This window comes from Vespula vulgaris, chromosome 24 (genome assembly GCF_905475345.1).
Source record: "Vespula vulgaris chromosome 24, iyVesVulg1.1, whole genome shotgun sequence".
NCBI lineage: Eukaryota > Metazoa > Arthropoda > Insecta > Hymenoptera > Vespidae > Vespula > Vespula vulgaris.
The window spans coordinates 166,716-189,893 of NC_066609.1; the positions used below are offsets into that span (position 1 = coordinate 166,716).

The window sequence follows — 23,178 nt, forward strand, 5'->3', positions numbered from 1 at the left end:
TATCGCGGCACTGCTGCCACTACTACCACTACCACCGAAGGAAGCATCACCTTCGACCTTCTTCTACCTCGATGACCCTCCTAGAACCAGCAGGCAGGTCTACGTTCTATCTACGCGAACGATAGAAACTGTCGAACGTGTCTGCTAGTGAGCTACGTCGACCTCGTCGAAATTGCCGTTGAAAAAGGATTTCGTGCGATCGTGCCATCGATGCGTTTGCAAATCCTTTGTCCTGTCTCTCTCTTCTTTCTCTCTTTCTGTTTCATACTCACGAATATGTGAGGCAAAAAATATATATGTATTACAGATAGATATAAGACGTCTACGTATATATAGGTGTATGGTACGTGTATATCTACACACACACACACACATATATACATACACACGTAAAGAGAAGGGTCCCAAAATCAATGCCCCGCGGGCACGCGGTTCTTCGTGACGCACCTGAATCGCGATCAGAAAACGACGACGACGATGACGACGACGACGACGGCGACGGCGACGGCGACGACGACGACGACGACGACGACGACGACGAACGACGCATGAAGAGGAGGGTCGGCCGAGCTCGATTAGGGACCAACCAAGAGAAATTATGTACACATCGAAGATGATGGGGACGGTGCACGCGATCGCTTTGCTTCTTCTTTCGACGCAAAAGTCTTCGAAAACACCGAACAGGGGAAAGTTAGTCTTTGTCGATACGAATGCGAATCGCAAAGAATTTCGATCGTCGATTTTCGTAAAAACATTTCCTATATTTTTCTTCTTCTTCTTTTGTAATTTCGTCGTAGCAGGACCGTCATCGATTCTTCTTTTTAATGCTCTTTCGGTCGTTAAAATTCCGTTAAGTTCGTTCGTCTCTGATGACCGTGAAAGGTCGACGCGTAAAGCGTTCTAATACCACCGATATACGGAAAACGTTTTAGCTAGGAGCTAATGACGATTCGCAAGAGGATAACGAGAAGCCGAAAGGGAAACGAAGAAGGTTTATCGTGAGATCTGTAACCTCGTCCTTCTTCTCCCTTCCGGCATTACTGCACTTACCTGAAATTGATGGCACTCGTTCGATTTGCTAAATAGAAAGGCAGTTGGATACAAATCGTAAGAAGAAAGGAGAAGCTGAAGAGGGGTAAGAGGGGCATCGGGTTGACGTAACGAAGGACGCGACCGAGGTACGTACTACATAATAATAGAACGAAGGGTGCTCGAGATGACTGACTCTACTAGTTGTTAAAAGTACGTGTATTTTCGTTCGAAAATGATTCTCTTCTTTCTTTGTGCGTGTTTCGCGAAAATTACGTTTCTCGCGTCTCTCTCTCTCTCTCTCTCTCTCTCTCTATCTATCTATCTATTCATAATTATCCATACTCAATGACGCGTTCGTTGCAAAAATTTGAAATCTAAGTAGTTCTTTAAGGAGAAGTCGCGGAAAAGATTCAGAAGACATCGCCATCTCAAGACCGTCCGTGCTGCGAGTATTACGACGATAATGTCACCGAGGCGTCGTTAAATGACGTCATGAAGCTTCGTTTTTATGCGACACGCAGGCGTTATATCTGCTGGCGCAGATTGCGACCGTAAAAACTTAACTTCCGCGAGAAATTACCGACTCGTATCCTCGCGAAAAACTTGTCGAGGAAAGGAAGAATTTTTGTTAAAAAAAAAGAGGTAAAACAAAGAGAAAGAGAGAGGACGGGATGAGGGAGAGAGCTACGTACAAATATATAAGGATAGAGAGAATAGTTCTGCATATATATATATACACGTGTGTGTATACGTATATGTATATATTACGATAAATATATAAAGAAAGAGAGAAGGAGAAAAACGGACGCGTATGTCGCGTTTTGAGCGTCGTAATTTTCATTCTATGAGAAAAAGGCGATAATAACGCAAGGTGTATGTCGTACAAGTACAGGAGCGTGTTTACTCCTCGACAAGGATGCAAATTTTATTTTGCATATACGGGCGTCGTTTCAATTCGATCGATCGGTACGAAATTATGCGAGTATCGATCGTCCGAAAAAGCTTGTCGATGAGCCGAAATCGATAGCAAAGAAATTGAAAGAGAAGAGACCGACGTCCGGAAAGAGACTCGGCAGTAGTGCATTTATCTTTTCGTCTATCGGTCTTCGTGGAATTTCTCTCTCTCTCTCTCTCTCTCTCTCTCTCTCTCTTCCTCCCTTCCTCGAGGAGGCGCCGAAGCAAATTATCGTTGCTCGCAGAGATAGCATAAAGGGAGACGGCACGGTTTCGCAGGATGGACAAATAAAAGCGTGCGAGGTCTCTCTCGAGGAGGGCTTTGCAAGATGAGATAAGAAAGTACCGTTCTAAAGTAATGGAAAAATGTTATGATAACAAAATATATTTCGATATTTTTCTTTCCGGGAAAATAAAAAACTTCGTTTTCGGCATTTGCCCTCATACAATTGATTCTCTGTCGCAAATCATCCGTTTAGACGCTTGAAGAAGAACGCATGGATTACATTCTAACGAGAATCGAGCGAGTTTCGTCAAAATCCGATAGGAACATTACGTTTCTATCTCTCGCATACGGAACCGTTCAATTTTCACCAGAGAATTCGTCTCGATTAATGAAAATCGACGATCGATCTTCGAACGCATAAACATTTTTTTTTGAATCATTCACTTATTTATTCCTTTCTTGTAGGTATCAAGCGATAGATAATATTTCAACTCGTTTCAAAGATTCGTAAGATTTATCAAAAGAGAAGAGAGCTTAGAAAGTTATCTTCCTTCTAGATCGGCCTTTGAAACGAGCTGATTTTTTTTTATCTCTTCTCTCTCTCTCTCTCCCTCTCCCTCTCCCTCCCTCTCTCTCTATCTCTCTCTTTCTTTTTCTTCTCGATCCACCGCCAACTTTGCACCGCGTCGCGAACAGACGTCGAGTTTGCGGCGACTCGAATTATCGGCCGACGACAGTGCCAGCGAGTTTCTCGAAAAGCAGGACCGTACAATGTAGGAGTCCGACCTAACGTTTAACGTTAAACTCGTTGGAGAAGAAAAAAATGACGAGTAAGAGGGATAAATGACGAAAATGTATTAACTTAGGGAATAATTTCAAAAAAGCGAGAGAAAGAGAGGGGAGGGAGGAGAGATTTCTTCCGAAGGAAGAAGCTTTTTTTCGTCGAATGCTTATTGTTGGTAAAAAGATCCGAGAGGATCATTTACGCGAGCAAAGAAAGGCATTCCGCTCTCTTTGAAAATAACGCAAAAAAGTGTCGGAGGGCTCGTCAAGGTTGTTACGTTCCGTGTTCGACGCGTCCGTTTTTTTTTTCTTTTTTTTCTTTCTTCCCACCTTAGGAGTCTCTCTATCTCTCTTTCTCTCTCTAGTCCGTGACCTCGTTCGTTTCCCGACGTAAATCCGTCAGAGAGCCGCGATGTCCGCGCGCGCGGTTCTCCGTTTGGGGACACCTTTTTCCCTCCCCTTACCTCTCACCGTCCTCACCGCTCGACGGCTTTCCAGCTCGTCGCTCTTTCTCCGTCCGTCCTCCCCACTCTTTTGCGAGTAAAGGAAAAGAGAGAGAGAGAGAGAGAGAGAGAGAGAGAGAGAGAGAACGTTCGATCGACCTGAATTTTTTCCTCACTCGAATCGGGAGTCCTGAGAGCAATTTCTCGACTCGTCGCGGGGTGGTCGTCGTCGTCGTCGTCGTCGAGGAAAACCCCGAGGAAAATCATCCGATCGATCTGCCTTCGGTCTTCAGGTCCGAAACGAACGAGAGGGACGGAAGAACGCGCGGTAGAAGCTAGAGAGAGGAAGACTAGACGGAGAGAGAAAGAGAGAGAGAGAGACGGTGAGGGAGAGTGAGGGAGAGCAAGGGAGAGTCGTAACACGAAGGAAGGTGCGAGCGAGAGGGAAAACTCGAGGCGATGGCGAAAGAGAGAGAGAGAGAGAGAGAGAGAGAAAGAGGGGCCAACACAAGTATGTGCAACGCGAGCTGCACGTGTATAGCGATGGTTCGTAACCGTGTGCTTGTGCGCGGGTGGGCGAACAGAGTTTTTAAGGGGTCTTCACAATTTGCCCTCTAAATCGGACTATTTTCTTTTCCCTCCCTATTGTTTTTCCTACGTTTCAAATTATAAAATAAAAGAGTGACGTAAGCATCGCGTAAGGTCGCGGAACGACGGATACGTAAAAGGGGATGCGAGGCGATATCGAGAGCGGGCCGGTTCTAAAGTTAACTTCATTAAAGGCGATTGTACGTAAGCAGATTTCTCGTTGAATGCTTCCCAGCCGCTAGTTATACGAACTGGTTAAAGATATACTTTTATTACGAAAATATATATATATATAGATACACACATATATAAGAGTTTTCCGAAGGCGTTTCGTCGATGGTCTATCTCCTTCGTAGCTCCTTTTAAAACGATTATAAACGCGTTTATCTTAAAAATCGAGAACGATTATTTTCAGATTATAGGATCCGATTAAAGGTAATTATTATAATAGTAATAATTTCGATATTTCCGATGTTTTCACGATACGTACGGAATTCGATAACGATTTTCTAGTAAAACTCGAGAAAAGCGAGTTCGGTGTGAAGGAACCTTTAAGTCGACGGGGTGGACAGGATGAGGTACACGTACCACCACACCGAAATCTTACGAGGCTGCCTCTGCTAACTACCTCCTATCTGCCCTGCCCGAGGCCCTGAAAACGTTCTACGTTACGCCTCGCGGGGACCCATTTCGCGCGAGCCTCTGCGCTACAGGAACGTGCTACGAATTTCGCGTACCCAGCGCATATACTTTACTAAGAATTTACTTTTTCCTCGAATCTTTACGTATCGTGATCTTGACTCGTCAATTTTAAGAGTTTCACGCAAAAATTGTCAAATCGAAAAAGATTACTGCGAAAACGAATCTCGGACGATATCGTATTGAAGATCGAGATTGAGTTATTGTTCAAGACGAATATAGATCAAAGGGTCGTTTCGTTCGATCGATCGAAATAACGATCGACAAAGGGATTTTTTCGAATCGAATAAAAAAAGAATTATCTAAGAGAGAGGGAGGGAGGGAGGAGAGAGAGAGAGAGAGAAAGAGAGGAGAAAAGGGAAGTACGTTTTATCGATTTTCCGTAGTCGAGGTTCTCAAAAAGGAGCGTAACGACGAAGGGCGTCGGACGGAAACTTTCTCTTCTTTTAGAAAAGAATATTGCACGTGGCAAAAACCGACTGGTTCTTTTTGGTTTTTGGTGAAAAAAAAAACAAAGAAAAGGGAGAAAAAGAGAGAAAGAGAGAGAGCGAGAGAGAAAAAGGGAGAGAAAGATAGAAGCCAGGGGCGCAGCGATTCCATGTACGGCCCCGCCTCGCGAAAGAGGATGCTTTTCTTTATCCGCCGACGTGCCGTAAGCAACCGAAAAAGGGCGCGAGAGGTTCCTGGAAGGAGCTCAGTTCGTATTCTACACGGTGGGATGGTCGGTGGGATGGACGGCGGGATGGCCGGCGGGATGGTCGAAGGAAGAACGGTCGAAGGGACGCGTCGAGGAAATGAGGAAGCGCGGCCGTTCCTCTCTCGAGCTCCCTTCGTACTACTTTTCGGACGAAGTACGCGTGGCACGTCTTTCTCGAGAGAGAGAGAGAGAGAGAGAGAGAGAGAGAGAGAAAGAACCTAGTAATAAAAGATCCAACAAAAATAGTCGTAGTTATGATAATACCTTTTTTATACAGATGGATCAAACGGTAGTAATAGTAATAATTTTTATTTGCTTTCCACGATCGATGCTATTTACTTTTCTTTTCTCTCTCTCCCTTTTTTTATTTCTTTTTTTTCTTGTTAAAAAAATATAACGGTAATAAATGTAATAATGAAAAAGAAAGTAATGCGAAGCATCGAAAGACAGAATGGATTTATTCGTAGGCGTCGATAATGCAAATTATTCGAAATATCTTTGTTCGCGTAAGCCTCTTAAAGCTTCGTCTTCGTTTCATCGCACGATTCTAAGAGTACTTTCTTCGATATCTGGCATCATGAGAAACAAAGAAGCTCTTCCCTTTTATCTTAGCTACGGCATTCGATCTGCGAATGATCGCCGACGTAACTTTCTCTTATGTAACGGAGGAATATGTAACGGAAAGGCGAAAGGATAAAGGGAGAAAATTTGACGTTTATGTCTTTTCTTAGTCTATACCTATATCTGCAAACGAAAAGCGACAGTATCCATCTTTCGATTCCTAAATAACAAGTCGAAGAAGAAAATCTTTTATCACGACGATCGTGAAAAAAGAAAAGCGGAAAAGAAAGAGGAAGATGCAAGCGACGTAGAAAAGTAATCGGTATGCGATTTCGTTTTGCTATCGAATTCGTTCGATTTCGATGCGAGAGTTAGATCGATTCGTTCATATACGTATAAATCTCTATAGTATCATATACTTTTGAAATCATACTCGTACGTATATATTTGTTAAGTCTCATTTCATATTTTCTTTTCCCCACAAAATCAATTATATTCACTCGTATTTCAAGATTAACGTTTACCGAGTATTACTTAACGATAGCGAGTATAAATGATAGCATAGCAAGTTGTGCCATTTAGTCGCACATTGTAAATACAAATAGGTCAAATAATATAAAAAGAAATAAAAAATACTATTATACAACCATTATTATTACGTACGATTACGTATTATTACGCGTAATATGTAAAAAGTATTATTATACAAGTATATTGTATAAGTAACTTTTCTTAGGAAAGAACAAAAATTGTGTTATAGAAGGTCGTCTTTTGTAAACATCGTCTACTGTATTTGACTCTCTTAGAAACAGAGACACACCGATATCGATAAACAAATTTACAAGCGTTCGACGCGAAACGCGATAGAAATTCGCTCCGACGTATAATTTATTACGTCCTCCTCGAGATCGGGTTATAATTCGATATACGTTTTATTGTAGAAAAGTGTAAGAAGAGAGTGAAATATCGAGAAAAAAAGGGTCGTAAAATCTATCGAACCCGATAAATGAGACTCGTTAACGCGTTTCCGTTCATATTATTCGAAAAATGATTCTTAAATGCGACGCGAAATTTCTAACGATATAAACGATTCCATTCGAACAGGCAAAAAGTTTGCTTTCGCCAATTTACTTATCCGACCAAAGCTATCTCGACGGCGAAAAGAAAAAGATAAAGCGCGAAGTTATTATAAAAGAAAAAGGACGAACGATTCGGAAGGCTCAGGGACCATTGGAAATCAATTAAACGTTTCTGCGTATTCGATCATAATGGAAACGATATCGTGACGAGGATATAATTTAATAAGTCTCTCGACCGACCGTCTCTATTCGAAGCGATGCGAGATAAATCGTGACAAAATGAAGTTTTCTTTTTTTAGAACGTTCGTAGTTCGTCCACTCGCGCGAGCGAGAGAAAGAGAGAGAGAGAGCGAGTTCGATTAGATAACGATGGCGAGCCTTGTAAATGGCCATTTGAGTAGTGCTTAAGCGTACGAAATTACAGTGTGAGCAAACATAAAGGAGAGAATGCGGAGCGCATCGTCATTTTGTAAATATTTCGTGAGGGAGCTTTATACTAATTTCGTGGAAAGTACCGATACAAATTCCGGGCTTCGTTTAATACGTCGCTAGGACTGCCTTACGTTTTCGAAGCCACGAGTCTTGCATAAATTCATTAACGTATCCAACCCGAAAAGGAGTCAGCCCTGAAAAATTCTATGCAGGAAGCACTACTCCCATTTTCGGCTCTACCGCGTGCGAGCGAAAAAATAACAACGTCGTCTTCCTCTCTCTTCTCCTATAACGCACTCCACGCCTTTGCAACAAAAGATCTAAGCTCGTCGTTATCGAAAATCTCGGTTGTTTTCATTAAATTTCTTCCTTCTCCTTTCGTTTCTTTTTATTGGATTTTCATCGAATTAATTATTTTGATTTTAAATGATAATCGATGATATACTATAAACTATGTATATAATGATGCTTACGTATATGATATATATCTACACACACACACACATAATGCTATTATATATTGCTATTAAACATATAATATAATTGTGCTATTATACACGTATACACATATACGTACGCACGCGCGTACACACAATATTATAGTACAGGTAACCCTTGTATAACGCGGTGCTTAAACAATGTGGTTTCGATATAACGCGGTCTTGAAATTCAGGGAGTAACCCTCGTATAACGCGTTACTTAAACAACGCGGTTTCGATATAGCGTGGTCTTGAAATTTTCAGATTTTTATCATCTTTCCACTATATATTTTTTAAGAATATATACGTGCCTTGCTTCGATCTTCCGTATGCTGTAAATTAGATAAAAATATACTTCCGTTTGTCGAATCAACGTTATTTGTACAATGTAAAATTTAAACAAAAGTTTGTAGCCTAATCCCGTTTTTTCTATTCGATCCGAGTCCCGTATAACGCGATCTACATAAAGCGGTATTTTTACGAAGCGAGATATCCGCGTTATATACGAGTTATCTGTGCGTCTAAATAAATAAATGTTGCTTTTACAAAAAAATAAAAGGAAAAAGAAAATATAAAAGACGCGAATTCAAGAATCGAATTGGATATAAAAGAAAACAAAAGCACAGATACGAGAGAAGGACAAATAGTGAAACTTGTATGCGTCATGCTACACGATTCCTTATAAGAAAGAAATCTTACTTTAGAACGTACAAATCTACAAAAAAAAAAAAAAAGAGAGAGAGAGAGAAAACGCATGACATTAATCTAAACGTGTTTTCAATACGTTTATTCGTTTCGTTTATTATCGATGCGATATGAAAAATTTCATAACGATATAGTGCGAACGAATAAATTCTTTTATCCAAGTTTATAAAAGTATCACGGATAAACGAGAAGATAGAAAAATTGGCAATGAAAAGATAAATTTACCGTGCCCGTTCCCTTAATGCATCGACGCGCTCTTTTCTCTTCTTTGCAACGAAAAAAATCTGTGGTGAAACAGACGTGTTTAACTTCATTTTTCGTTAACTTCATTTTTCCTTTTTACGTACTTATCTCGTTCAGTTGCGATACGAACGATAGGAATGTTGAAAGTATCGATTATAACGACAAATTACTTACAATTTATTACATCATCGCTTTCGTGCGAGTTCGTAATATTGTTTTATCCATGGGTCGAATGATAAGCTAGAAGAATTGATGGTAAATTAATAGAAGAAAAAAAAGAAGAGAAGAGAGAAAAAAACGCAAAGAAAATAGTCGTGAGAATAACGTTTGACATTGATTTGTCAAAGGTGTGTGTCCGTTCCATGCCGTTAGATGCATATAGTCCTGTTTCGAATTCGGCTTTCGCAGACGGTCCTGCTATTACCATTATTATAAGTTGATGTGACGTGACGTAATGGGAGTTAGAGCCGTATGAATGGGCATAGAGCAACAAGTTGCCACTAAAAACTGGGAGTGAGTTCGTGAGTTGAGTTCTGCTCGTTACACCTCTATATGTAGTTCTTCCTTCCCTATACTATACGTGCTATATACCCCGGCCCGTTATAAACCCTCCGGCTTTTAAAGTATTCTTTTTAAAGCGGAACTGTCCTAACAGACGTCACCGAGTCGTAATATTCCGCACGAGTGGGTGCGACGACAAATCTTTTCGATTCTCTTTTTACCACTCTCGATTTCTCTCTCTCTCTCTCTCCCTCCCTCCCTCTCCATCTCTTTCTCTTTTTCCTTTCTTTCTTCTTCTCTTATTCCTCCCCCTCCCTCTTCTCCGACAGTCTCTCTTTCGCTCTTTCTCTCTTTTTTTTCTATCCACTATCGCATATTCTTTTTACGCTTTTCTTACGGCCATCCTCGAATAGATTTAAAGATAAACAAGATCTGATCGAAAAGCGAAAAGATGTGGCGATAAATATGTCGAATCTTTTGACTTTTGCGTTCTCTTCTGGTGCATGGAAATAACAGGAAAGTAGTAACAGAAGAAGCTGTACGGACGGGTTCTTCGTCGGTCGGTAGCTTTTCTTTCTTATTCGAGCGCCCAAGCGCGCGCGCGCTACGGCGAGAGAGAGAGAGAGAGAGAGAGAGAGAGAGAGAGGAGAGGGAGAGCGAGAGAGAAAGGGGGGAGCAGGAAGTATTATGATATTACGTCGATTCCAATACGGTTATGCAAAACGGGATTAAGTTCACTTTTAACGAATAGGGAGAAAGGATGAACACGATTAAGTATTATACAGGATTTATCGTCGCGTTTAAGCTTCTTCTTTTTTTATCATTTTGCTATTCTCTTCTTTTTTTGTAGTTTCTTTTTTCATCGTTTCTCTCGAGTTCTTTCATTTTCATGCGTTTCAACCGAATCGGAATTACTTTTGCTTTCGTTCGATAATATGCTTGAATATATATGTGTGTGTATATATATATATATATATATATATATATATATATATATATATATCTGTGTGCTCCAACTGTTTCATTTAGAAAAAGAAAATACAGATATAAAAAGACACGTACCGATAAAAGCATCGTATATAGCAACTCATCGTTGTCTCGTTGATTAATTAAAGCGAAATATTGTACTCGTCTTATGATTCATCGTTTCCTCACGTTAACATGCGATCCAAGAATTTTGAATGATTTAAGACTATACATTGATTTAGCCTAAAATGCAAAAAAAAGAAATTTACAAATTCGAGTAATTAGAAAATTTTATCGTAATTCGTCCGTACGTATAGCTGAGACATTACGCAATTGCATTACATTACGGATCTCCTTTGTTTCGTGCGATACTTGGTGCGACGTGTGTATTGAAAAGATTATGCAATTTTTATAATTATACGTGCTATATTAAAACTGTGTTCTGAAATAGTGTTGTAAGATATACGTACTACGCGCACACATAGATACATATATATATGTATGTGTATATCTTAAGCCATTGTCGACGAGCCACAAATTAATCGAAAGTGTAATAGAAAATTCCCCAAATTATTCAGAAGTGGGATACGCCCCCGAAATTTGCGAGGATAAATGATCGAAGACGCAAATATCTGTACGCGCGTGTGCACGATAATAAAAGGAATAACTCTTAAGACTTAAGAAATTGGAAATAAAATTGGTCGAGAAAAACGGAAATACGCTTCTAACCGGGGCATACCAATTTTGAGGTTCGATAAACGCATAGAAACCGGGCAAGTGCAGGGTGATGTACATACATATAGCGTAGTACGGTCGGCTACTAGTTTATTAGGCATGACCGTACCGCAGCACGGTCGTGTCTTATACACGTCCTCCATAATGGGTACCGTGTTTGCGCGCATACGCGCATCGCGTGTGGACAAAATGTCGGTGAGACCGCTGCCGAATCGATCGCTGTGAAAGGATCGAGCAATCTACCATGGCCTACGATCTCTCTCTCTCTCCCTCTCTCCTCTCTCTCTTCAAAGCCAAGATACGAGATTCGAGATTTGAGCTTCGACATTCGACATTCGAAATTCAACATTCGACATTCGACGGAGATTGAGAAAGAAGAAAGTCAAACGGAGTATCGATGACGTAATATTCTTATAACGATCGACTTTTAATCGTACGTCGCGCGTACTTTCGTTCCTTTTTTCTTATTTTTCTCGAGGAAGAATCCGCTCGATAAAGACTAGGTTGCGAGTGAATGAACTCTCTCGCGTAACTTTAAAATGGCATATTTACGTTTGCGTATTTTGTAAGCTCCATCGCGTACGTTAGTTCGTATCCGACGATTTTCGTGTTTTTTTAAGTACAATCTTGCAACAATTTTATAAGAGAGAAACTGATTCGCGTATAAACGCTAACTATCGCGATAATTGGCAAGCGTTTAATCTTTCATCCTTTTTTCCTCGCGAAGCGTACATCTGGCAAATTTACTTTATATAAAATACGGTGTAGTCGAAATTCGTATGTTGGAGGAACCCGATAACGTCTTTCGAACGTAGGTACTCCGTTAAGTCGGCTGTCGCAACATCCTGTTGGAAATAGTCGCGCAGCGCGTTAACTCCGCGTGCGTCAGTCGCGATTACAACGGGGTCTAACGGTCCCGAGTAACGCGTCGATTCGCGAAGCTGCGCACTGCTGCTATCCCAATGCTCGCACGAAACTTTGCCGCGCCTTCTCGATCCTCGACGAACGATACATTCGCATGTATTATCGTCGCGACCAATCGTCCGAGCGGGAATGACGTCGCGAAATTGCACTTCAAAATTACGTTTCATTTCGAGCGGCTTAATCTCGATACGTGCAACCGATTTTTATAGTTTTATCATTCAAACTTCCGACCTCGTTAACACTTGTTTTATCATACCGATCAGACATAACCGAAACTGGTTTCGATAGGTTTTTACAACAATTTTTACTCAAAATTTTCATCGCGCGTTTCCTCGACGCTTTGTACGCGCGCGTGATAAATTTTACGTACGCGCGTACGTAAACGCAATCGTACATGCATTAATCTTTTTCCTTTGCGTCTATTTTCCGAAATACGTGCGAGGTGTATTTACTCGGACTCGTTAACCGGAAAGGACAAATTAACGCGTCGCGAGGATCTCGCTTCTCTCCCGATAAAAGAATAAATAAATAATCTTTTTCTCGCACCTATAAAAGGATGCATTACATACGTCTGGATTATTCGTTGATTCACCCAAAGTTTCCTCTATCTCCGCTCTATAAATTTTCATATTCCGATCCGTACACGCAATCTTGTCGGGTTAACGAGTCGATATAATCGTCGATACTTTTGGCGTCGATAGTCCCCTTCTTAAGCCCGTACATACGAAACGTATATTTAGAAAATTCTGTCGATCTCATCTTACCTCAAGTAGGAGATACGTATAAAATTTAACTCGATATACCGGAAAAATTCCAAGTAGTTTTAGAATCGATCCAGGTGTTTTTTCCTTGTTATCTTTTATACGACACGACGAGCTCTCGAGATCGATGCTTTGGTAGAGCGTAAAGATGTCGAAATAATACGAAAGTTAAGACACGTCGTTCGAACGAGACGTTGAATCGTATCGGGATTTCCTCGTAGTATGCGAGTTACTACCGTCCACTCCCGTCCCAACGTCCAATGAAAGGATAAAAGAAGTCGTTATCCATTCTCGACATTGAGATGCCACGCGGGTAGTTCTCGCAAGAACGTGGCGGATATGCGAGAAGCGGTTCGTCTCATCATGGCTCAACGATTCGAAGATCGCAGCGATGACCATACAAGAAGTTGGTCGAATCGCGGTTCGGTCGTGCGGAGGCCGAGTTTCATCGAGTGCTTTCTCTTCCTCTTCTTCTTTTTTCTTCGTCATCGTCTTCTTCTTCCTCTTTTTCTCCTCCTCCTCCTCCTTCTTGCTCGTCGTCGCGCGTCGTCGACTAGCCGATGCGACGAGCCAAGGTAGAAGAAGAGAACTAGGCTCTCCGCTAGATCCAAACCGCACGGCGACAAGATCTTCGATCCTTCGTTTTCGGATCCAAAGACGAAAGGCGATAGCTGCTTGAGGATCTTGCTCGATCGTTCCAACGAGATTTACGTAAGAAGAATCTACGATATTCTTTTAATCTTTATGCATTCCTTACTTTTCCGATCGACCGTAAAGATTTGAAAGTTCTTTCGAAGACGAAAGAACGAGTTACTCCGTAAATTTTCCACAAACGAATCTCCGTCGCTAATCGTGCGAGCACGTTCGAGCTAACGCGTAAACAAAGAACTCGTTAAGAAGAAGCACGTTCTCGTCGATTCTTAAGAAAATTGATGGAAACGACGATTCGTAACGAACCTAAGAACGGCGTTCTGCTCTTTAAAATCGCGAATAGCGATAAAGCTCTCTCTCTCTCTCTCTCGCGCGATATAATTTGGCGAGATAGAACGAAGGAGGAGAGACTGATCGCGGATAGAAGTCTCCGTATCGGATGGCCGCATCGTTGAGCACGGAAGAAACGAACGTCGAGGGGGCGAGCGACGGAGGGGGAGGGAGGGCGGAGGATGGGAAAGGAGAGTAGTCGATGCGAGAAAGGTGCTGGAGAAGGAGGAGGAAGGTGGAGGAGGGGGAGAAGGAGGAGGCTTCCTCAACGACCGTTCTCTCTCTCTCTCTCTTTCTCTCTCTCTCTCTCTCTCTGGTTCTCTGGCTCTATCTCGTCATGACCGGAAGCGGCGCGCGGGTCGAGCCCGGAACACGGCGATCTCGGTCGATTCCCTCTTAACGGTATACATCGCGGCGATCGATCGTGGGGATCGATCCTTCGTGGTGCGCACTCCTCGTTTCCCTCCACACGAAGAGACGCACACAACGTAGTACATCGCATTCTCTCTCTCTCTCTCTCTCTCTCTCTTGGTTCCGTGCAACACGGCGTTCTCACGCGGTCGCGCTCGCGCATCCTTCGCACACACGGCAGTGTGAGAGAGAGAATCGCGCATACCGAGACAACGAAGCGTTACGGAGAAGGAGATCGCGCGCGCGAAACACGCCCACGCGCGACTCGCGGTACACACACCGATAGGGATTTACGAGCGGTTTCGGGCAATCGCGAATAGAGATTAGGCCGGTAATTAACTATGGATCTGGTCTGCAAGCGAGTTCGCGAGACGAGCGTAGAGTAGCGCGCGTTCGAGAGAGAGAGAGAGAGAGAATGGGAGAATGAAAGAGCGAGGGGAGACGGAGGAGAGTCGGCTCTCGATCCTCTATATACATAAGTGACCCCGGTGGCTCGCGGGAGCCAAAGGGAGACGAAAGAGGGAGGGTGGGAGAGAGAGCGAACGCGCTCAACCGAAAGACCGAGGGAGCAAGCAAACGAGCGACCGAGAGAGAGAGAGAGAGAAAGAGAGAGCAAAGCAAGTAGCGTGGTAGGCGGGTGGGCGTCCAAACGAGGGAAGGGAAGAGGGAGCGAGCCGCGGTCCTACCCCCGTTTTACATGGGGCTAACGTTATATATATATATATATAGAACGATATATATATATATCTATGTATGTACGTACGTATATATAGATATATATAGAGAGAAAGAGGAGAGAACCGACCGACGGACCGACCGTCCAACCGACCGACGTCGTCTTCGTCGTCGTCGTCGTCGTCGTCGTCGTCGTCGTCGTCGTCGTCGTCGTCGTCGTCGTCGTCGTCGTCGTCGTCGTCGCGTAGTCGTCGTCGTCCTTAGCTTCGTGTGCGAGCTCGTGTCGGAATACGCGAGCGTCTCTATATGTGAGCGTAGAAAAGAGACGTAGGTACATATGTACGTAGGTATACATACGCGAGCAGGACCGACGCGACGTACGTACGTACATATATACGTACATAGCTATATACGTCGTACATACATGCGCGCTCCATCCTTGCGGATGCCACACACATTTACGTTATATACCGAGTAGAGATATACATACGGTTATATACCTACTTCGTTCGAGATATACGCGTCCATGTACCTTCTACGGAGGAACGTATATTCTATCACGAGCGCACGTATATAGAAGGTCGCGGGTTCGTAGTAGTAGGTTACACGGCGAGTAAGCGCGAGTGGGTTTATGTAGCGTGGTAGGTATATAGCAGCGAGGTATGTATGTACGCGCGCTTGTGTGTGCGCGCGCCCTCGCGCTTACATATGTAACGAGGGAGGCATGTGTGCGAGCTTTAGCGCGCGTGTGTGCGAGAGAGAACGCGCGCCCCAAAAGGCAGACGTGCTCGGCATCGACGAGGCCAGAGGCGCACGGCTGCCTCGATCTCCGTATCTCGGTAGATCGACGCCTAATGCCGCGGCGGACAACGACGGAGAGAGCGAGAAGAGAGCAAAAGGGAGAAGAAGAGCGAGGCAGGAGGGTGACTCGGGTGGCGGGGTTGAGGGGCTTGTACGGGACTCAGCCGCGGGAATATCCTTCGTCGTTCTGCGAATTAATCGCGCGACCCTCCCGCCTCGTCCCACCCTCCTCCTATCTTCTCTTTGCCCCGCTCGACCTTTCCATCAACCTTCTCTCCTCTATCCTCTTTGTGCCGCGCCACGAATACCGACAATCGTGATTCGTCCCTCGCCGGATCTCCTCTCTTGCCCTCGCGGCCGACTCTCTCGCGTCACGCGAGAACGTCTTCGAAACGAACCGTCGTCGGTGGAGAAGGAGGCGGAGGTGGCGGAGCAAGAGGAGAAGCATCGGGTCGCGGAGGGCAAGGGGAGAAGGAGAATTTCTTCGTTCGGGAAACGTTTTCTCGCGGAAGGGTTGCTACGGTGGCTCGTAATTAAACGGAAAGAAGGACAGCGCGAAAGGGAGAATCGGTCGCTCGACTCGAACGTTCTTCTTCCTTTCGATCGATCTTGGATTTCATTTTTCTATTCGATCTTATAAGACGATCTCGGGAAACGACCCGTCGCTTGCCAAGAGCCTCTAAACTCGAGACTAAAGTACTTGGACGTACGCGCGCGTTTTCCTTAGGCGAGTTTGCGCTTATCCTACGAGTTTAACTTTGAAAAAGTTTTTACGGACGGAGAATGGAACGAGAAAGCGTTCGGTCTTCGAGGGCGAGAAACGAATCGATTCGTGATTTCGTTCGTTCGCTTCGCGACGACGTGGTCGAGCACAGCGTTGCGTCGCGTTTCGTTTCGAAGAACGTTTCGGGACGATCCCGAAACGACGAGAACGATCGCTAACCGCCGATCGACGATTTAATCGTCGCTCCAATTTCATCGATTCCATCGAGAACCTCGATGGGAGAAGGACTATTTTCTTCCTCGAAGCGAGCCTCCCGTGCGAGGAGAACCTCTCGGGGTGGAACGTGGTTACGCCGCAACAATTTCGTTAATGCTCCTTTCCCATCGAACGACAACGATTCTTGTCGTGGAGCGACTGCGGGGACCTATCTTGGCTTACCTATCTTGGAAGGCTTTCGGAACTCGTCGTATATCAGCGCGGCGCGTATACCTATGTACGCGAGCAAAGTACATACGTAGCTACGTACGTAGGTCGTAGGATATATAGGTAAACGAATCGTACGAACTTTGGAAGACGCTGATTCAAACCCGCCCGTTACGCGATAAATATCGTCGACGACCGAGACGCGCGTTTCTTCGTTTTTTTCCTTTCGTTTTGTTTCTTTTCTTTTTTTCTTTTTTTGGTTTTTTCAATGCCTCGAAGAATATCGTATCGATTTCCTATATCGTCCTAGTTATCGATCCTCGTTGGAGAGATCGTCACAGCTTCGATCGTCCGAGCCGCGAACTTTACGAGTTGGATCGGTCCGTTGGTCGGAGAGGATGCCGAAGAACGTCGAGGAATTTTGAAGGAAAGACGATAAAAGGATTCGTCGACGTTCGCGCGATAGACAAAAAACGAAGGAGGAGAGATTCGAGCGCGTTGCTAATAGTAGGAACGCGTCGACGTAGGACGAGCTTCCTTCGCGATTTAACCGATACCGCGTACTTGGTGTATTTCGGAGATCGTTTCTTTCGCCGTTGCCAAATCGAGGAAAAACGAAAGGTAAGAACAAACCGGAGGAAACGCGTATTCGAGATTGGCTCGACGATAAAAGGAGTGTATCGGGGAAGGGTAGAACGAACCGTCCACGGTTTCGGAAGGAAAAGAATAAAGAAAGGGGCAGAGAGGAAGGAAGGAGGGTAAAGAAAAAGGTTTGCCGCCAAAACCACACCCACGCTCGCGCTCGCCGGCTGTCGCGATCTTCGCAGCTCTATGGCTTCTGAAAAATTTCGCAAGCGTTCCTTCCTTCTCTTCGTCGTTACCCCGTCCCTCGATCGTCCGTACGGCATCGTACCCTCGATAACCCGGGTTAAAGCCATTTCCCAGCTAGAGAGAAGGTTCCGTCCCGGAGGGGGACGGGTCGAGGGAGAGGACGGTGGTATCGTGTACGGTGCTATATATCCGACGGTGGCGGCAGCGTGCTCGCGTTGGCGCGCGGCAACGGCAACGGCAACGGCAACGGCAACGGCAACGGCAGAGGCAACGGCAGAGGCAACGGCAGAGGCAACGCCAGAACCGGAGCCAGAGGTAGAGGCAGAGGCTAGCACGGTACTTTTGGGACGCGTTGTACATGGGTCGCGTCGCATCGTAGGTTCGCGATGGGTCGGGTACATAAGGGGGGCTCTTTATGTAGCACATAGACGTTGCCTGGCGTTCGTTCGTTCGTTCGTTCGTTCGTTCGTTCGTTCGTTCGTTCGTTGCCGCTCGCCCGCTCGCTCGGCGTGTGACGCTCAAATTACCTCCGTTCTCTCTCCCCGCGAGAGCGCTCGGTTCGCATCGTCCCTTTGCTCCTCCTCGCCACCTCGCCACCTCGCCCCATAGCCTCTTCGCTTCGAGCTCGAGCAACAGAGAGAGAGAGAGAGAGAGAGAGCCGCCTTCGCCTCCGTCGTCGTCGACGTTCTCTCCTTCTCTTCTTCCTCCTCCGCCACTACCACCACATCGTCGTCGTCGTCGTCGTCGTCGTCACCACCGTCGTCGTCGTCACCGTCGTCACCGTCGTCACCGTCGTCGACGTCGTCGTCGTCGTCGTCGTCGTCGTCGTCGTCGTCGTCGTCGTCGTCGTAGTCACCCGTCCGTGTGCTCCCCACACTTCCTCTCTCTCTCTCTCTCTCTCTTTTCTCTCTGTCGGTCCCTCGCAATCGCGCGCGCGCGAGCGCGCACCCATTTGCCACCCGACACACACGCGCTATATAGAGAGGCGCGCAGTGGCTATAACGCTAGGAGAACTGCGGCTCTGAAACGCGGCCAGCGCAGCAGACAGGCACCGCGGGTCACCGCCTTCCCTCCCTCTTCATCCTCCTCCTTCTCGCTCTCGAGTCTGCCCTCTTTTACTCTCCTCTCTCTCTCTCTCTCTCTCTTTCTCTCTCTCTCCGCACTCCCTTACACTCCGCCGGCCAGCCAAGAGCCCGACGGCCCTTTACGCTAGCCGAGTCTTCCGTGCACTCCGCAGCAACCCCTTTGTTATTAGTCGCGCGAGAGAGCGCGTACAAGGCTAAATTCGAGAGCGACATAATCGAGCCGAGCGTTTCTTTCGAACGTCACCCAACTAGGTGGGTGGGATTCTAGCATCAAATTCTGCCGGTCGGCGAGGAATAAAGAAAAAAAAAAAGGGTAGAAAGAAAAAAAAGAAAGAAGAAACGAAAGAAAAAGAGTAAAGCGAGCGAGCGAGCGAGGCTCTTCTTTCTTTCTCACGCGTTTCTTTCTCTTCTTCTTCAACGTCGTTGTCGTCGTCGTCGTACTACCTGCATCTTGGGGTGTTCCGTTCATCGCATAATCGCGCTTATGCCGCGTACCTTGGTTCGCCGACACCGGCACCGGCATAAACACCGACACTGCCGTGCTCGACGCGCGACGCACCCGCTTTCTCGCGCTCACGGACGAGCAAGTTCTCTTTCTCCCTTTCTCTCTCTCTCTCTCTCTCTCTCTCTTCCCCTCTTTGTTCTCCCTTCGCCTTTGTGCGGCGAAAAAGCGGGCTGGAATGGGGGAGGGGGGGAGACAGGAAGACCAGGAGGGAGTCGGGAAAGTAAATCGAGCGGATATGTCGCGGCGCTAGGCCCGCCTCTCTCCCTCTCTTTCTCTCTCTCTCTCTCTCTCTCTCTCTCTCTCGCGCGCGCGAACGTGCGAGCGAGCAAACGCGACGGTTCGCGTTTCTTCGTGCCGAGAGCCGGCGAACGAGGAGATCGATAGATCGATCGCGGCAGGGAAGCCGCGGCGACGCAGCGTTTCTCGCCTGCCAACGACGTGGTTCGCTGTTCTATGCGAGAGAGAAAGAAAAAGCGTTAAAGCCGTTCGCAAAATTTTTCTCGTTGACCGGATAAACTCCGATCGGGTGCCTATCTTTGTTTTATTTCGCGACGGGTCGACGAATTTTCTTTATCGAGAGCTCTCGCTCTCTCTCTCTCTCTCTCTCTCTCTCTCTCTCTCGAAATCGATATATTTTTTCCTCTACTCTAGTTTCCTCATTGGCACTACGGTGCGGTAGGACTATTTAAAGTAGCCAACGCGATATAGGAGAGAAGGTTAGGCGTAAAGAGCGGATGATAACGTTCGTTTCAAGTAGCGCGCGCCTACCTACGCGCTCACGGGCGTCGATCGATTCGCGGGTACGACGAGGCGAGCTCTAAAAATTAACACGAACGTCGGTTAAAGGCGCGCTTTGCCGAAGGGAGATAAGTGGGTCACGGGTAGGTATCGGTATAGTATCGTATAGTATCGTATAATATCGTATAGCACGAAGAGTGGGACGCGACTTTAATCCAATAACGCTTCGCGACTCCGACAGATTCGAACGACGCTATCGTTTATCTCGTTACGAATGCGCGCTCGAGTGTACGAAGAAGCGATATTAGCCGCGGGACAATGAACGTACGTATCCACGTACGTGTGCGTGTTTGCGCGCGCGTGTACGTTCGTAAGTATATACGTACGTAGGTATTATACCTGGGCACGTCGGTATCGCCGGCTTCGTTCCTTCCCCGTCTCTCTTTCCGAGATCACCGCCACCCTACGGCTTCCTTTCGCCTCGCTTCTCCTCCTCCTCCTCCTCCTGCCTCCCTCTTCCGCCACCTCCGCCTCTTCCTTCTCCTTCTCGAGTTATGTATTACTCGAGCGCGGGAGATACTCGGCGAAACGACTTTATCGCCCGTCGCTTTACCACTGCCGACGAGTCCGAGCGATTTCGCTCGGATAACGTCGACAAATTCGATCCTCCTCGTCGGAATAATCGCCGGCTAAAGGTCGCCTAAGATTTATGCTCGGCGTCGTCGACGTTTAGGTGAGCGCGCCGATATCGCTCGAGATCGTTTGATCGATGCCTCTTTTGGGTACGAACTAGAAAACTTTCGAGATCGCGTTCGTGCCGTAATACGCTATGTAGGCAGGCAGGCAGGCAGGTACTGCTTTCAAGCCGTTTCGCAATTTCATTCTTTTTTCGTTTTCGGAGATATCTCGGTGCGAATGCAGACTCGCTCGAAATCGTACCCCTTTCTCTCGAGTTGGGAAAATAAAAATTCAGCGAGAAAAATAGAGAGAGGTGGGGAGAATTTGTAGTTCGCAGCGCGGACGTTTATAAAAGGGTTCGAAAATGATCGAAAGAAGAGGAAGGAGAAGGACGATACGACGAAGAAGCAGAAGAAGAGGAGGAAGGAGGAGGAGGATGAGGAGCAGAGGACGATGAAAAAGGGAAGCGAGATGTACGAAGGGGTAAGAGAGAGGGACTCGATGCCGGATTTTTCCAACGGCGGCAGGGCTATGGTAGAATGGATGTGGGTATAATGGAGGCGAGCACCGTGCCTTCGTCGTCCGATAAAAAGTGCGGATGGTGAGACGAGAAGAGGGAAGGGTCGAGAGGGGGAGGGAAGAGGGAGAGGCCGATGGAACGTTGGAAAGACTCGAGGCAAGGCGAGGCGAGGAGACGAAGCTAGGCGGACGAGGCGAGGCGAGACGAGGCGAGGCGAGGAGGCGACCGAGTCGAGTCGAGGCGAGACGAAACGAGACGAGACGAGGAGTTTCGATACGCGTTATCGAGCACGCTCGCTCGAATTAAAATTTTTTTCATCGCGACCCGACTCTCCGCTTTTCTCCCCTAACCACCTCCCATCGCCGTTCCCTCGTGTCCTTCCTTTTTCGTTTCGAAGGTGTCCTCGGAAAAAAGGTCTTCGAGACTAATTACGCGAAGGGGGACCGCGTCGCTCTAGGTCGAATCGGAGGGCGAACGAACGGGATAAATCGAAAACGCGTCCTAGCGTCGAGTTCGGCCTACTTGCCGCGAGCTATTCGTCCGCACGGACGGAGGAACGCACGGAAAATCGGTCGATCGTTCGTCGAGAGCTTCGGCGAGAAGCGGATAGACGTATTCCTCCTAATCAGCGTGGATGGTCGCGACGCGACGAGGTCAACGACGCCGTCGGTCGATGCGGTCGGTCGGTGCCGTCGCCTGGCTCATCTTCGATTCCGCTCGTACTACCGTCGAGAAGGTCCGACTTTAATTTCGTTAATCAGGCCGCGTCTCGATCCAACGAGCTTCGTGAGCCGGCACGACGAGCCGACGCGGTCGAGCCGAAAGGAGAAAGGTCTTCTTTCCTCCTCCTCCTCCTCCTCCTCCTTCTTCTTCTCCTCCTCCATTTACTTCTCCTCTTTTTTCTCTCTCCTCTTCTTCTTCCTCCTCCTCCGCCTCCTCCTCCTCCCTCGTCCGGCTACGCCGCCAAGTCTCGTCGCTGCATCCGCGCCAAAAACGACGGAACGGGCGCGAGCCAACGACGCGCCGAGGATGGAAGAAAGGCGAACGAGTTCGTCGACGATACCGACGAAGGCGGCATATATCGGCGGGGTAGGGGCGCGAGGTGGGAAACTAGACCGTGACGAATCACGGTCGGCGACTGCGCCGTGTCGATGACGTCACGAGCGAAGGGCGAACTCGCGAACGCGTTCGCCGACGTTCCTGGGGCTCTCGACCGCTATCTTCTTCGCGCGATCGGCGAGGCCCGCGCGCTTCTCGTTACGAAATGCCGAATGCCACCTCAGCCGCCTCCTCCCCCGGCCCCGTCGCCGTCGCCGTCGCCGTCGCCGTCGCCGTCGCCATAGCCTCCATCTCTCCGCGTTCCTCCTCTGTCGAGTAACGAAGGCAATTATTTTTTCCACGGCGAGTAGAAGAAACTCTGGTTCGTTATCGCGCGCCGTCGACGTTTCCAATCGTTCGAGTCGCGCGAGAGATATCAACGAGTTCGTTCGATATTTCGGGAAGCTGCGAGAGCTCGAGAGCGAGCTCGCGCCTTTCGGGATATGTCCGCGTTTATCGTACCGGTGATCGGACGCAACGCGTTCCATCAATTTCGTTATTCGAAACGTTTCCGGTACGTACAGCGATCCCAAAGATACCCCGGACCGATACTGAGACGCAGCGTTGCGTCATCGAGATACGTCGCTCCGAAACGCTTATTTCTCAATTTCTCGATTCTCTTTCGCGTCGTATCGAATGCGTGCGACGATAAAGCGTTACGAAGCAACGAGGATCGTTTCGCACGATCGATTTACGTTCGTGGTCGGACGTTCTACCGCGAAAATTCGTTTACGGAATAAATCAGCGAGAGACGCGAGTCGCGTTAACGGCCGCGAGAAAGCCCGATTCGTCCGTGATCGAGAGGGAGAAGATCGGAATTCAAGGTGGCCGTCGTTGCCTCGCGAGTCTCTTTCGCTCGCGAGAAAAATAGCGGGCTCGGTGTCGCGACGACGCAGCGTG

The 23,178-nt window shown here is 46.9% G+C and overlaps 1 protein-coding gene across 1 annotated transcript in view; it reads right to left on the minus strand.

Moving 5' to 3' along the window:
• Window positions 1–22,530, minus strand: part of LOC127072114 (dynein regulatory complex subunit 7) — a 32,330-nt gene extending 9,800 nt beyond the window's left edge. The window contains exons 1-2 of the mRNA XM_051012281.1: window positions 22,459–22,530; window positions 20,382–20,525 (exon numbers count right to left, since the gene is read on the minus strand). Coding sequence (XP_050868238.1) covers window positions 20,382–20,525; window positions 22,459–22,530 — 216 coding nt within the window. The remainder of the gene's footprint in view (window positions 1–20,381; window positions 20,526–22,458) is intronic.
• Between the last annotated feature and the right edge of the window lie 648 nt (window positions 22,531–23,178).